The sequence below is a fragment of the Pongo pygmaeus genome, chromosome 22 (genome assembly GCF_028885625.2).
Source record: "Pongo pygmaeus isolate AG05252 chromosome 22, NHGRI_mPonPyg2-v2.0_pri, whole genome shotgun sequence".
In the NCBI taxonomy this organism is placed as follows: domain Eukaryota; kingdom Metazoa; phylum Chordata; class Mammalia; order Primates; family Hominidae; genus Pongo; species Pongo pygmaeus.
The window spans coordinates 4587906-4603481 of NC_072395.2; the positions used below are offsets into that span (position 1 = coordinate 4587906).

The 15576-nt window shown below is 39.2% G+C and overlaps 1 protein-coding gene across 1 annotated transcript; it reads right to left on the minus strand.

Moving 5' to 3' along the window:
- Positions 1-12114: 12114 nt before the first annotated feature.
- Positions 12115-14662, minus strand: LOC134738967 (bifunctional endo-1,4-beta-xylanase XylA-like). Its single transcript, XM_063659720.1, has 2 exons — positions 14617-14662; positions 12115-13119 (listed from the first exon to the last, which is right to left on the minus strand). The coding sequence occupies exons 1-2, from the start codon at positions 14644-14646 to the stop codon at positions 12445-12447; spliced, it is 705 nt and encodes a 234-aa protein (XP_063515790.1). The 5' UTR covers positions 14647-14662; the 3' UTR covers positions 12115-12444.
- Between the last annotated feature and the right edge of the window lie 914 nt (positions 14663-15576).

Here is a 15576-nt window from a genome sequence, read left to right on the forward strand (position 1 = left end):
ATTCCAAATTCCATACCATTCCATTCCACATTCCATACCATTCCATTCCATTCCATTGCACGTTCCATTACATTACATTCCATTCCGCATTGCATTTCACATTCCATTCAATTCCGTTCCACACTCCATTCCATTCCTTTCCACATTGCAGTCCATGCCATTCCACATTCCATTGTATTCCATTCCACGTTTCATTCCATGTTCCATTCCATTCCATTCCTCGTTCCGTTCCATTCCCTTCCAATATCTATTTCATTCCATTCCACAATCCATTCCACATTCCATGTCACATTCCATTCCATATTCATTTCCACATTCCATTCCACGATCCATTGCATTCCATTCCACATTCCATTACTATCAATTGCACATTCCTTTCAATTCCATTCCACATTCCACTGCATTCCATTCCACTCCACAATCCATTCCATTCCATTCCATTCCATTCCATTCCTTTCCCTTCCACATTCCATTCCATTCCACGTTCCATTCCATTCCATTGCACGTTCCATTCCATTCCGATCCACATTCCATTCCATATTCCATTTCACATTACATTCCGCATTCCGGTATCTTCCATTCCACACTCCATTCCATTCCACATTCCTTTCCATTACATTCAACGTTCCATTCCATTCCACTCCACTTTCCATTCCACGTTCCATTCCACATTCCTTTCCGCATTCCGTTCCCTTCCATTCTACAGTCCATTCCATTGCATTACACATTACATTCCACCATCCCTTCCACGTTTCATTGCACTTTCCATTCCACGTTGCATTCTATGTTCCAGTCCAGTTTCCATTCCATTCCATTCCACATTCCATTCCATTCCATTTCACATTTCATACCATTCGATTCGAATCCGTTTCGAATTCCATTCCTTTCAATACTACATTCCATTCCATTCCTTTCCACATTCCATTCTATTCAATCCCACATTCCATTCCATTCCATTCCACTTTCCATTCCATTCTATTGCATGTTCCCTTTCATTCCATTCCACCGTCGATTCTACATTCCATTTCACATTCTATTCCACATTCCATTCCACATTCCATTTCATATTCCATTCCACATTCCATTCCACTTTCCATTCCGCATTACGTTTCACTTTTAATTCCACATTCCATTTAACATTCCACATTCAATTCCTTTCCATTTCACGTTGCATTCCATTCCACATTCCATTGCATTCCATTCCAGATTGCATTCCGTTACATTCCCCATTGCATTCAAATTAGTTCCATATTCCATTCCACATTCTAGTCCACATTCCGTTCCAATCCATTCCATTCCACATTCCACTCCAAACAATTCCTCATTCCATTCCATTCCATTCCATTCAATTTCACATTCCCTTCCACATTCCATTCCACATTCCATTCCTTTACACTTTTCTTTCCACATTCCATTCCACTCTATCCCACATTCCATTCGACATTTCATCCCTTTCCATGACATATTCCACTCCACATTGCATTCCATTCCATTTCACATTCCATTCCATGCCATTGCATTCCATTCCATTCCACATGCCATTCCTTTCGACTGAATTCCACAATCCATTCCATTCCATTCCACATTCCATTCCATTCCGTTTCACATTACAATCCACAATCCAATCCATTCCTCGTTACATTGTATTCCACCTTCTGTTCCACATTCCACCACATTTTTCTTTCCATTGCATTCCACATACCATCCCACATTCCAGTCCACATTCCATTCCATTCCATTGCACATTCGATTCCACATTCCGTTCCATTCCACTCCATTCCACATTCCATTCCATTCCATTGAGTTCCATTCCGCATTCCAGTTCAATCCATTGCATTCCACGTTATATTCTATTCCACGTTCCATTCCACATTCCACTCCACATTCCATTCCATTGCATTCCACATTGCATTCCACACTCGATTTCATTTAATTGCACATTCCATGCCATTTCATTCCACATTCTATTCCGTTCCATTCCAAATTTCATTCCACATTCCATTCCAAGTTGCATTCCTCATTAAATTCCGCATTCCATTCCTTTCCATTTCACATTCCATTCAACATTCCATTCCGCGTTCCTTTCCACATTCCATTTCACATTCCATTTCATTCAATTCCACATTCCACTTCACATTCCATTTCATTCCATTCCACCTTCCAATCCACATTCAAGTCCATCCCACTTTGCATTCCACATTGCGTTCTATTCCATTCCGCATTCCATTCCACATTGCTTTCCATTTCATTCCACGTTCCATTCCACATTCCATTTCATTCCATTTCACATTCCTCTCCACATTCCATTCCACATTACCTTCTGTTCCATTCTCTTCCATAATCCATTCCATTCCACATTCCATTCCTTTCCATTGCACTTTCCAATCCATTCCATTACACATTCCATTCCATTCCACATTCCATTCCACATTCCATTCCAGACAATTCCACATTCCATTCCATTCCGTATCACATTCCATTGTATTCCATTCCATTCCACATTACATTCCTTTCCACTCAAATTTACATTGTATTGAATTCCATTCCATTCCATTCCATTCCACATTCCTTTCCATTCCATTCCACATTCCACTCCACATTCCTTTCCATTGCATTCCACAATCAATTCCACATTCCATTCCATTCCATTCCACATTCCACTCCACATTGAATTCCATTCCACTTTCCATTACACATTTCCTATCAGATTCCATTCAATTCCATTCCACATTCCATTCCATTCCTTTCTACATTCCATTCAATTCCATTCCATGTTCCGATCCATTCTACTCCATTCCATTCCACATTCCATTCCACATTCCTTTCCTTTCCATTACACATTCCATTCCACATTCTATTCTATTGTATTCCACATTCCATTCCATTCCTTTCCACATTCTTTTCCATTCCATTCCACATTCCATTCCACATTGAATTCCATTCCCCTTTCCTTTACACATTCCCTTCCAGATTCCATTCAATTCCATTCCACACTCCATTTCATTCCATTCAGTTTCATTCCACATTCCATTGCATTCCATTCCACATTCCATTCCATTCCATTCCACCTTCCATTCCATTCCATTCCAGATTCCATTGGATTCCATTCCATTGCATTCCACATTCCATTCTATTCCATGAAACATTCCATTCCATTCCATTCCATATTCCATTCCACACCATTCCACACTACATTCCATTCCATTCCACATTCCATTCCATTCCGTTCCACATTGCATTGCAATAACTTCTACATTCCATTCCACATTCCATTCCATTCTATTCCACATTCCATTCCAAACTGCTTCCCATTCCATTGCATATTCAATTCCACATTCCTTTCCATTCCATTCCATCCCATTCCAGTCCATTCCATTCCACTTTCCATTCCGTTTCATTGAATTCCACATTCCATTCCATTCCATTCCACTATCCTTTCCATTCCATTACTCATTCCATTACATCTTCCATTCTACGTTCCATTGCAGGTTCCATTACACTTTCCATTCCACGTTCCATTCCATTTTCCATTCCATTCCATTGCACATTCCTTTCCATATTCCATTGCATTCCATTCCACATTCCATCCCATTCCATTCCATTCCACATTCATTTCAATTACATACCGCATTCCATTCTATTTCATTCCACAATCCATTCCATTCTATTCCACATTCCATTCTATTCTATTCCACATTCCATTCCACATTGAATCACATTCCTTTCCATATTCCATGACATTCCATTCCATATTCTATTCCACTTTGCATTCCATTCCATTCCACATTCTGTTACATGCCATTCCATTCCATTCCATTCCACATTCCATTCCGTTCCTTTGAATTCAACTTTCCGTTCCATTCCATTCCATATTCCATTCCATTCCATTCCACATTGTGTTTCGAATTCCAAACCATTCCATTCCACATTCCATTCCATTCAATTCCACATTCCATTCCACATTGCATTCCATTCTATTGCATTCCGCATTCCATTCCAGTAAATTTAGTTCCATTCCACATTCCATTCAATTCCATTCCATTCCACGTTATATTATATTACAGGTTCCATTCCAAGTTGCATTCCACATTCCAGTCCGCATTCCATTCCATTGCATTCCACATTACATTCCACATTCCATTCCATTCCATTCCACATTCCATGCAATTCCATTCCACGTTCCTTTCCACGTAGCATTCCGTTCCATTCGACTTTTCATTCCACATTCCATTCCACGTTCCATTCCACATTCCATTCCACATTCCATTCCATTCTCTTCCACATTCCATTCCATTCCATTCTACTTTAAATTCCATTCCATTCCACACTCCATTTCATTCCCTTCCATTCCACTTTCCATTCCATTCCATTCCACATTCCACTCCATTCCATTCCATTCCATTCCTTTTCACATTCTATTCCATTCCATTCCATTCACTTCCATTTCAATTTCCATTCCATTCCATTCCAAATTCCATTCCTTTCCATTCCATTGCATTCCACATTCCATTCCTTTCCATTCCATTCCACATTCCAATCCATTCCGCATTCCATTTATCATTGTGCTCCATTCCATTCCACTTTCCATTCCACATTCACTTCTATTACCTTCCATTCTACATTTCATTCCACGTTCTAGTCCACTTTCAATTCCACATTTCATTCCACATTCCATTACACATTCCACTCCATTCCATTCCACATTACATTCCAAATTCCATTCCATTCACTACTATTCCATAACACATTTCATTCCATTCCATTCCATTCCAGATTCCACTCCATTCCACATTCCATTCCTCATTCCATTCAATTCCATTCCACATTCCATTGCGCATTCCATTTAATTCCATTCCAATTTCCATTCCATTCCATTCCACATTCCTTTCCATTCCATTCCACGTTCCATTCCATTCCATTCCAGGTTCCATTCAATTGTGTGCTACCATCCATTCCATTCCACGTTCCATTCCATTGGATACGGCATTCCATTCCATTCCATAACAGCTTCCATTGCATTCCATTCCACATTCCATTTCATTCCATTTCACATTCAGTTCCACATTCCATTTTACATTCCATTCCACATTCCATTTCACATTCCATTCCACTTTCCATTTCACATTCCATTCCAAATTCCATTTCAAATTTCATTCCTTTCCACATTCCAATCCATTCCGTCCACTTTCCATTCCATTGCATTCCACATTCCATCCCATTCCACTTTCCATTCCACATTCCATTACCCATTCCATTCTATTCCATTCAATTCCACATTCCATTCCATTCCATTCAACGTGGCATTCCTCATTCCAATCCACATTACTTTCCACATTCCATTCCACATTCCATTCCACATTCCATTCCATTCCAATCCACATTCAATTCCATTCAATTCCAAATTCCATTGCATTCCATTCCACATTCCATTCCATTCCACTGTATTCAACATTCCATTGCATTGCACATTCCATTCCACATTCCATTCTTCGTTCCATTCCGTTCCATTCCATTCCACTTTCAATTAAATTCCATTCCACATTCCGTTCCATATTCCATTCCACATGCCATTCCACTTTCCATTCCATTCCACTCCACATTCCATTCCATTGAATTCCACATTCCATTCCATACCATTCCACATTCCATTCCATTCCATTGCATTCCATTCCATTTCATTCCACATTGCATTCCATTGCATTCCATTCCACATTTCATTCCACATTCCATTCCATTCCACATTTCATTCCACATTCCATTCCATAGAATTCCACATTCCGTTCCACATTCCAATCCATTCCATTCCACATTCCAGTATAGATTCCATTACACATTCCATTGCATTCAATTTCTCATTCTATTCCACATTCCATTCCACATTCCATTCCATTCCATTCCACATTCCATTCCACTTTGCCTTCCATTCCATTACATATTCCATTCCACAATCATTTCCATTCCATTCCACATTACATTTCATTCCATTCCATTCCACATTCCGTTCCATTCCATTGAATTTCACATTCCTTTCCATTCCATTCCACATTCTGTTCCATTCCATTCCATTCCGCTTTCCATTCCACATTTGAATCCATTCCATTCCACATTCCATTCCACATTCCATTCCATTCAATTTCTCATTCGTTACCACATTCCATTCAATTCCATTCCACATTGCATTCCACATTCCATTCCATTCCATTGCACGTTCCATTCCACGTTCCATTCCACGATCCATTCCATTCCATTCCACATTCCTTTCAATTCCATTCCGGATTCCTTTCCACATTCATTTCCATTCCATTACACATTCCATTCCATATTCCATTCCATTCCATTCCACATTCCGTTGCATATTCCATTCCATTCCACACCCTATTGCTTTCCATTCCATTCCACATTCCATTCCATTTAACAATCCATTTCTCATTCCACTCCATTCCATTGCGCTATCCATTACACATTCCCTTCCATTCCATTCCATTCCACATTCCAATACACGGTATAGTCCACTATCCATTCCATGTTCCATTCCACACTCAAATCCATTCCATTGCATATTCCATTCCATTCCATTCCACATTCCATTACACAGTCCACTCCATTCCATTCCACATTGCATTCCAAATTCCATTCCATTCAATTCCCTTCCATAACACATTGCATTCAATTCCATTCCATTCCATTCCATTGCAATTTCCTTTTCATTCTACATTTCATTCCTCATTCCATTTAATTCCATTCCTCATTCCATTGCACATTCCATTTCATTCCATACCACATTGCATTCCATTCCATTCCATTCCACTTTCCATTCCTCATTCCATTCAATTCCATTGCACACTGCATTGCACATTCCATTCCAGTCCATTCCACAATCCATTCCTCATTCCATTCCGTTCCATTCCACATTGCATTGCATATTCCATTTCATTCCATTCCACATTCCATTCCATTCCATTCCACATTCCATTCCATTCCATTCCTCATTCCATTCCACATACTTTTTCATGTTTTATTCCATTCCATACAAGATTCCATTCCATTCCATTCCACATTCCTTTCAATTCCATTGCATTCCACATTGCGTTCAATTCCATTCCGCATTCCATTCCTTTCCATTGCATTCTATTCCACATTCCATTCCATTACATTCCACTTTGCATTCCATTCCATTCAGTTCCCCATTCCATTCCACATTGCATTCCACTTTCCATTCCACATTGTATTCCACGTTCCTTTGCATTCCATTCCACATTACATTCCATTGCATTCCACATTCCATCCCATTCCACTCCACGTTCTATTCCATTCCAATTTCCATTCCGTTTCACATTCCATTCCACATTCCATTCATTTATATTGCACTTTCCATTCCACATTCCATTCCACATTCTCTTCCATTCCGTTCTTTACCACATTCCATTCCATTCCATTCCACAATCCACTCCATTCGTTTTCACGATACACTACATTCCATTCCATAATCCACTCCATTCCTTTCCACATTACACTACATTCCATTCCACATTCCATTCCGTTCCATACCACATTCCATTCCATTGAATTTCACATTACATTCCATTAAATTTCATTCCACATTCCATCCCGTTTGATTCCGCATTGCATTCAATTTCCTTACGTTTTATTCCACTTTCCATTTCATTGCATTCTGTTAAATATTCCATTCCTTATTCCATTCCACATTCTTTCCACGTTACATTCCATTCCATTCCATATACTATTCCATTCCATACCACATTCCCTTCTATTCAATTCCACATTTTTGACTTTCCATTGCATTCCACATTCCATTCCATTCCATTCCGAATTCCATTATATTCCATTCCATTCTATTCCACATTCCATTCCATTACATTCCACATTGCATTGCATTCCATTCCATTCCACATTCTATTCCAAATTCCATTCAGCATTTTCTTCCACGTTCCATTGCATTCCATTCCACATTCTGTTCCATTCCATTCCACATTCCATCCCATTCCACTCCACATTCTATTCCATTCCGTTCCATTCCATTCCATTCCACATTCCATACTATTCCATTGCATTCCACATTCCATTCACTTCAATTACACATTACATTCCTTTCCATTGCACGTTCCATTTCATTCCGTTCCACCTTCTATTCCACGTTCCATTACATTACATTCCACGTTCTATTCCGCCTTCCATTCCCACATTCCATTACACATTCCACTCCATTCCATTCCATATTCTATACCATTCCATTCTATTCCACAATCCATTCAGCATTTCATTCCAAATTCCATTTCAAATTCCATTCCACATTCCATTCCATTACACATTTCATTCCATTTCCCGTTACCTTCCGCGATATATTCCACATTCCACTCCATGTTCCATTGCATTCCATTTCATGTTCCATTCCACATTCCATTCCATTCCTTTCCACCTTCCATTCCACATTCCATTCTTCATTACATATGCCTGTGCATTCCTTTCCATTCCACAATACATTCCACATTCCATTCCATTACAGTCCACAATCCATTCCACATTCCACTCAAGATTCCATTATACATTCCATTGCATTTCGTTCCACATTCCATTCCATTCCACTCCACATTCCATTGCACATTTCATTCCATTCCATTCCAGATTCCATTGCACATTCCATTCCACATTCCATTCCATTCCTTTCCACATTCTATTCCATGTTGCATTCCATTACATTCCACGTTCCATTCCACGTTCCATTCCACATTCCATTAAACATTCCACTCTACATTCCGTTCCATTCCATTCCACATTCCATTCCACTTTCCATTCCAACTTCCATTTCTCATTCAATTAAACATTCCATTTCACATTCCATTCCATTTCATTACATATTCCACTCCATTCCATTCACATTCCATTCCACTCCATTCCACTTTCCATTCTGTTCCACATTCCATTCCATTCCATTCCAATTCCGTTCCATTACATTCCAGATTCCATTGCACTCCTTTATATTCAACATTCCATTCAATTCCATTCCACATTCCATTCCATTACATTGCACATTTTATTCCACATTCCTTTCCACATTCCATTCCACTTTCCTTTGCATTCTGTTCCGCATTCCATTCCATTCCATTCCATTCCCCATTCCTTTCCATTCCATTCCACATTCCATTTCATTCTATTTCACATTGCATTCCATTACATTATATTCCACATTCCATTCCATTCCATTCCATTGCATTCTATTCCACATTCCATTCCGTTCCATTCTTTTCCACATTCCATTCTGTTATGTTCCACATTCCATTGAATTACATTCCACATTCCATTCCAAGTACCATTCCAAATTCTACTCCACTTTCCATTCAACTTTCCATTCCACCTTCCATTCCATCCAACATTCCATTTCACTTTCTATTCCATTGCATTCCACATTGCATTCCACATTCCCGTCCATTCCATTCCACCTTCCATTCAATATTCCATTACACATTCCATTCCCCGTTACTTTCCACATTCCATTTCACATTCCATTGAATTCCATTCCATATTCCATACCATTCCATTCCATTCCAAACCACAATCCTTGCCATATTCCATACCATTCCATTCCATTCCACAATCCATTCCATTCCATTGCACATTGCATTAAACATTCCATTCCACATTCAATTCCTTTCCATTCCAAATTCCATTCCATGCCATTCCACATTCCATTCAAACTTCCTCTCAAAACTCCATTCCACCTTCCATTCCAGTACATTCCACATTCCATTTCACATTTCATTCCATTCCATTCCACATTCAATTCCACATTCCACATTGCATTCCATTACATTCCACATTCAATTCCACATTCCATTCCAAATTCCATTCCATTCCATTGCTCATTCCATTACACGTTCCGTGCCATTCCATTCGACGTTCCATTCCACATACTATTTCATTTCCCAGTCCATTACATTCTACATTACATTCCAAATTCCATTCCATTGCATTCCACATTCCATTAAAAATACCATTGCACATTCCATTTCATTCATTTCCACATTCCATTAGACTCTCCATTCCATTCCATTCGACATTTGGTTTTACATTCTTTTCAACATTCCATTCCACATTCCATTCGACATTTGGTTCTACGTTCTTTTCAACATTCCATTCCACATTCCATTCTACATTCCAATTCATATTCCTTTCCATTCCATTCCGCATTCCATTCCATTCCAATCCACTTTCCATTCAACATTCCATTTCACATTCCATTCCACATTCCATTCCATTCCATTCAAAATTCCATTACACATTCCATTCCACATTCCATTCCACATTCCATTCCACATTCCATTCCATTCCATCCCACATTCCATTGCACGTTGCATTCCATTCCATTTCACATTTCATTCCACGTTCCATTCCATCACATTCCACTTTCCATTCCATGTTCCTTTGCACGTTCCATTGCACATTCCATTCCATTCCATTCCATTTTCTATACCGTTCCATTCCATTCCACAATCCATTCAGCATTCCATTCCACATTCCGTCTCCCAGTCCATTCCACTTTCCATTCCATTCCATTCCACATTTCATTCCATTCCAAGGTCCCTTCCACGATGCATTCCACATTCCACTCCACGTTGGATTCCATTACATTCCACTTTCCATTCCATTCCTTTCCACTTTCCATTCCACATTCCATTCCTCATTACATTCGACAGTGCATTCCTTTGCATTCCACATTACATTCCAGATTCCATTCCCCATTGCATTCCATTCCAATCCACATGCAATTCCACATTGCACTCAACATTCCATTTTACATGCCATTGCATTCCATTCCGCACTCCATTCCTTTCCACTCCACATTCCATTCGACATTTGATTCCATTCCATTCCACATTCCATTGCACATTCCATTCCACATTCCATTCCTTTCCATTACACATTGCATTCCATATTCCATTAAATTACATCGCATATTGTATTCCACGTACCATTCCACATTCTATTCCACATTCCTTTCTACATTACATTCCGTTCCAATACACATTTCATTCTACATTTCATTCCACAATCCATTCCACATTCTATTCCACAATCCAATGACATTCCATTCCATTCCATTCCTCATTCCATTCCAAATTCCATTCCATTCCATTCCACATTCCATGCCACATTATACTCCATTCTATTCCACATTCCATTCCTCTTTTCTTTCCATGTTCCATTCCACATTCCATTCCTAGTTCCATTCCATTCAATTGCACGATCCATTCCCTTCCATTCCACGTTCCATTTCATTTAATTCGGCCTTCCATTCCACTTTCAGTTCTACCTTCCATTTCACATTCCATTAAACATTCCATTTCACTTTCCATTCCATTGCTTTCCATTCCATTACATATTCCATTCCATTCCAATCCACATTGCACACCATTTCATTCCACGTTCCATTCCGATACACATTCCATTCCATTCCGTTCCACATTCCATTCCATTGCATTCCACATTCCGTTACATCACATTGCAAATTCCATTCCATTCCATTCCACATTCCATTACATTCCTTTGCATTTTCCATTCCACATTCCATTCCAAGTTTCATTCCATTCCATTCCACATTCCATTTCATTCCTTTCCCCATTCATTTCTATTCCACATTCCTTTTCATTCAAATTAATATTCCATTCCAGTCAATTTCACATTCCATTCCTTTACATTGCATTCCACATTCCATTCCATTCCATTCCACATTCCATTCCATTCCACATTCCATTCCATTTGATTCCCTTCTATTCCACATTCCATTCCATTCCATTCGATTCCACATTCCATTCCATTCCATTCTATTCCACATTCCATTCCATTCTATTCCACTTTCCATTACATTCCATTCCACATTCCATTCAGTTACATTCCACATTCCATTCCACTTACCATTCCACATTCTATTCCGCTTTCCATTCCAGATTCCAATTCACATTTCATTGCATTCCATCCCAAATTCCATTACACTTTCCATTCCATTCCATTCCACATTCCATTCCAATTTTAATTCCATTCAATTCCGCCTTCCATTCCACGTTCCATTCCATGTTCCGTTCCCCGTTCCTTTCCACATTCAATTCCACATTCCCATCCATTCCATTGCATATTCCTTACCATTCCATTCCGTTCTTATCCACAATTCATGCCACATTGGTTAACATTCCATTCCATACCATTCCACAATCCATTCCATTCCATTGCATATTCCATTCCACATTCCATTCCACATTTAATTCCTTTCCATTCCACAATCCATTCCACATTCCATTCTGTTCCATTCCACATTCCATTCCACATTCCATTCCACCTTCCATTCAAAATTCCATTCCACATTGCATTCCATTCCATTCCACATTCCGTTCAACTTTCCATTCCATTCCATTCCACATTCCATTCCACATTTCATTCCATTACGTTCCACATTTCATTCCACAATCCTTTCCACGTTCCATTCCACTTTCCATTCCATGTTCCATTCCATTCCATTCCACGTTCCAAAATACGTTCGATTCCATTCCATTCGACGTTCCATTTCATGTTACACTCGATATTCCATTCCATTCCATTCCACCTTCTATTCCATTTCATTCCACATTCCTTACCATTATATTCCACATTCCATTCCACATTCCATTGCACGTTCCATTCCATTGCATTCCACTTTCTATTACACTTTCCATTCCATTCCATGTGACGTTCCATTCCACGTTCCATTCCACATTCCGTTCCACATTCCATTCCACATTCCTTTTCACATTCCATTCCATGGCATTCCACATTCCGTTCCCATCGATTCCACTTTCCATTCCACATTCCATTCCATTCCATCGCACATTCCATTGCACTTTCCATTCCATTCCATTCCACATTCCATTTAATGTTCCATTCCATTACTTTCCACTTTCCTTTCCACGTTCCATTACACGTTACTTTCCAGGTACCATTCGGCATTCCACTCCATTCCATTACATATTGTATAACATTCCATTCCATTCCACATTCCATTCCACATTCCATTCCATTGCATTCCACTTTGCATTCCACATTCCATTCCGCATTACATTCGACCGTGCATTCCTTTCCATTCCACATTACATTCCACATTACATTCCAAATACCATTCCATTCCATTCCACATTCCATTCTACATTCCACTCAACATTTCATTACACATTGCATTGCACTCCATTCCACATTCCATTCAATTCCACTCCACATTCAATTCCACATTTCATTCTATTCCATTCCACCTTCCATTACACATTCCATTCCGCATTCCATTCCATTGAATTCCACATTCAATTCCAAGTTCCATTCCATTCCATTCCACGTTGCACTGCTCGTTGCATTCCACATTCCATTCCACATTCCATTCTACATTCCATTCCTTTCCATTACACATTCCATTCCACATTCTAACCACATTCCATTCCTTTGCATTCCCCATTTCATTCCACATTCCATTACATTCCAATCCACATTCCATTCCACATTCCATTCCATTCCACTTTCCATTCCATGTTCCATTCCACCTTCCGTTCCAGGTTCTATTCCACTTTCCATTCCATTCTAATCCACTACACATTCCATTCCATTCCACGTTCCATTTCATTTCAATCCACTTTACATTCCACATTCCATTGTACCTTCCGTTTCACATTCTATTCCACATTACGTTTCACTTTCTATTATATTTCATTCCATTCCATTGCACATTGCATTCCGTTCTATTCTACATTTCTTTCCACTTTCCATTCCACATTATATTCCACATTCCGTTTGTCATTCCATTCCACATGCCATTCCATTCCATTCCACATTCCATTCCATTCATTCCACATTCCATTCCACATTCCATTCCACTCCATTTCACCTTGCATTCCGTTCCATTCCACATTCCTTTCCACTTTCCATTCCACATCCCTTTCCTCAATCCATTACACATTCCCTTCCACATTCCATTCCATTACGTTCCACATTGCATTCCATTCCATTCCATTCCGCTTTACATTGCACGTTCGTGTCCACGTTCAATTCCACTTTCCATTCCTCGTTACATAGCATTCCCTTCCATGTTCCATTCCATTCCATTTCACATTCCATTCCACTTTCCATTTCTCATTCCATTCCACGTTCCATTTCATTCCATTTCCCATTCCATTCCAATTCCCATTCCATTCCACATTCAGTTTCACATTGCATTCCACCTTCCATTTCAGATTGCATGCCATTCCATTCCCCATTCCATTCCATTCCATTCCACATTCCATTCCACTTTGCATTCCATTCCTTTCCACAATACATCACACATTCTATTCCATTCCATTCCACGTTACATTCCACGTTCCATCCTAAGTCCCATTCCATTCCATTCCATGTTGAATTCCACACTCAATTCCATTCCATTTCACGTTCCATTCCAAATTCCATTGCATTCTTTTCCACATTCAATTCAATTTAATTCCACATTCCATTCCATTGAATTTCACATTCCACTACACTACATTTCATTCCACCTTCCATTCCATTCCATTCCAATTTCCATTCAATTCCATTATATTCTATTCCACATACCATTCCATTCCATTCTATTCCGCATTCCATTGCATTCCATTCCACATTCCATTCAATTACATTCCACATTCCGTTCCACATTCCATACCACATTATATTCCACATTCCATTGCACATTCCATTCCACATTCCATTCCATTCCATTCCACATTCCATTCCATTCAATTTCACATTCCACTACAATAAATTGCATTCCACATTCCATTCCATTCCACATTCCATTCCATTCTATTTCATTCTTTTCAACATTCCATTCCATTCCATTCTATTCCATATTCCATTGCATTCCATTCCACATTCCATTCATTTGCATTCCACTTTCCATTGCACATTACATTCCATTCCTTTCCATTCTATTCCATATTCCATTGCATTCCATTCCACATTCCATTCATTTGCATTCCACTTTCCATTGCACATTACATTCCATTCCATCCTACATTCCATTACTTGTTCCATTCCTTTCCATTCCACATTCCATTCCACATTCCATTCCATTCCATTCCACCTTCCATTTCACGTTCCATTCCACTTTCCATTCCACGTTCCTTTCCATGTTCCAATCCACATTCCTTTCCATTCCATTCCATAATCCATACCATTCCATGCCATTCCATTCCACAATCCATTCCATTCCATTCCACATTCATTTCCACATTCCGTTCCACATTCCACTCTGTTCAATTCCACTTTCAATTTCACACTCCATTCCACATTCCATTTCACATTCCATCCATTCCTTTCCACATTCCGTTCTACATTCCATTCTGTTCCATTCCACATTCCATTGTATTGCATTCCACATTCCTTTCTTCATTCCAATACATTCCAATCCGCATTCCTTGCCATTCCATTCCACATTCCATTCCACATTGTATTCCACATTCCATTACATTCCATGCCATGTTCCCTTTCACATTCTATTCCACATTCCTTTCCACATTCCATTCCACAATCCTT

Bases quoted from the DNA above. Each gene is read 5' to 3' on its own strand.
- LOC134738967 (XM_063659720.1), bottom strand. From the start codon at position 14,646: ATGGAATGCGGAATAGAATGGAATGGAATG. The intron at 13,120-14,616 runs GTATGTGGAATA...TGGAATGGAAAG, and splicing joins GAATAGAATGGAATGGAATG to GAATGCACGGTCGAATGTAA.